General features: G+C 34.6%; 1 protein-coding gene across 1 annotated transcript; it reads right to left on the bottom strand.

Moving 5' to 3' along the window:
* Positions 1-6: 6 nt before the first annotated feature.
* On the bottom strand, positions 7-1,999 carry LOC117110560 (neuroblastoma-amplified sequence-like; the record flags this gene model as incomplete). The annotated part of the gene is made up of 5 exons (XM_033253319.1): positions 7-86; positions 538-666; positions 806-926; positions 1,165-1,307; positions 1,916-1,999. Coding segments are annotated over 5 exons (557 nt in total), but the record flags the coding sequence as incomplete, so codon positions are not given.
* Positions 2,000-2,358: the final 359 nt, after the last annotated feature.

Genomic DNA, 2,358 nt, shown 5'->3' with positions numbered 1-2,358 from the left:
TAGAACTTAGTGTTGACAAACGATGCAACTTTGTCGCAGGCAATTAAAAGTTCCAGTAATTCATCATCATAGATGTCATCAGTTAGCTGTAGTAGAACAAATAAACTGAATAAGATGGATGAAAAGAGTGAAAAATCACATCAAAAGGTAAAGTAAAATGAAATATTTGAAATCAATTTTTTAAATTGCCTGGTAATCAATTTATGGGTTTCTGTAGTAAAAAGTCCATAATGTCACCAATAACCAAATATAGGTCTCACTCAAAGACCCCTCCAATTAAAGACCACCTCTAATTAAAGACCACTTTTCTATGGTCCCAAATTAACAAATGTCATTTTTATTATTCTAATTAGAGTCCAAAGCTGCTAAAAACCATGGAAACCCAGGTCCAAAAGTGGTCTTTAATTGGAGGGAAACCTACAGTATCAATCTGTGTCTAATTTGATCTTGATAAATTATTTCATCATTTTAAATGAGTGACTCAATATTATACATTTTTTCGTGGTGAATTGGAACAGAGGAAATATTTAGACTGACCTCATCAATTCCACTCATGAACTCAAAAGCCTTCCGATGAACAACTCCATGACTCGTCAACAGCGCCACCTTCAGGCAGGCTAAATTGTAATGTCGATCTGCAAGCTCTTGGTAAATTCTCTCAACAAACTGTGAACAAATTTTTAAAAGGCTTTTTTAATTAAATAAGTTAATGAATTATACATTATTTCAAATATCACCATCATAACCATTATCATCACCTTTAACAGTTTACTGAGTGCAACACCATAAAAATTGAGAACGTTACCTCCAATTGTGATGATTGGATACTCTGCAGTTTTCTGAATGTGTTAATTAGCTCCTGGATGTCATGTGACCCCTGAGCATGCTCAATCATACTTAACAGCAAACTCAACCAAAGCTCTTCCCTAGAAACAAAAGAAATACAAATAGTAATGTTGGGAGTCAATGATTTAGACACCCCTAAAAAATTAATGGAACTGTCATCCCTGGAATATTTTATAAACAAGCACCCACTTTAAAACGAATCATAATAGCTAATCACAGGATGAAAAATTCAGGATGTTTACCTTTTTTATAGCAGGATGAATCAGGTGTACCTAAATTGGTATGTGGACATACTGTACATTAAGAATGGTGACCTACCTTTTCTGATGGTCACCATTGGTTGGCCACTGATGTAGGAGGCTGGATAAATTTTGAAGATGGTTGAAGTTACCACATTTCTCAAGCAGTGATAGGAATAATTGGCTCTGCTTCTCAGGACTACGAACATCTTCTAAAGTAACCTGAAAATCAAGCAAAGGTTTAAAAAAAAATTGATAAATATGAATTACCTGTATTTCAATAGCAAAAAGTGAACTCTGTGAGGCTTCCAATCTGAAGAATAGTTTTAAGTCATATGGTGCCTATTATATAGTACTCTTACTGGAAATGCTCAATCCAGGAACAAAACATAATCTATATCCTAAAAAACAAAGCTAACATGACCCTCAACTAGCGAACCTAGAGGTTACCAAGGGAGTGATATTGAACTAATCAATTGTGTAGAAAGTAACAGCTTTTTTTGGGCAGTGAGTTCCATAAAGTGTTACTCTTCTAAGAAAACAGAATTCTTTTGTTAACAGTTATATCCAAATCTATGTTTCAATATATGGTAACTGATAATCATTGGACATGCCATGCAAAGCTGTGTGTTTACTACATTCTATAATTATATCAGGGGGTGGGGTCCAGACAAAGTAGATGCACATTCTATCCCAGAATGGCAATCGCTAAATGTTTACATTTTCAAACGACCGCACATTACCAAAATTATGACATAGAATATGGGCATGTCATAGACAATTATTCTTAAGGATATTCATAATAAAAATAATAATAAAAAATTACTTACATTTACATCCCATATCTCGGAGACAATTGATTGAGTTCGATAGAGAAGAAACAATTCCATATGTTCCAGACTAAGTTCTACACACTAAAAAAAACAAGACAACACAATATTATCTTACTGCAATTTAATAGACAGTTTATCTCTACCTTCTTACACACTTCTATTCCAAACTGTTTCATGCTTTTATACCAAATTCACACAAGAATGTTCCATGTGATGCATGCTAAAACAAAAATGAGGCAGGTCGTGGCATAATGGTTAAAGCCCCTCTCCCACCTAGGTTTATTTCACCTAAGAGTCGTATGGTTTCTACGAGTTAAAACTCGTGATCTTTGGAAAGGACCTATACGAGCTTATTACGTGTTAGCTACGAGTGACGTACGACTTTATGGAGTTGGTTACGAGTTATGTAGGAATTATGCCGAGCAGAGCACCGAGTTAAC

This window comes from Anneissia japonica, unplaced genomic scaffold (genome assembly GCF_011630105.1).
Source record: "Anneissia japonica isolate Jap-2015-1 unplaced genomic scaffold, ASM1163010v1 scaffold47075_len2358_cov197, whole genome shotgun sequence".
NCBI classification, from domain to species: Eukaryota; Metazoa; Echinodermata; class Crinoidea; order Comatulida; family Comatulidae; genus Anneissia; species Anneissia japonica.
This window is presented reverse-complemented; position numbering and strand designations above follow the sequence as displayed.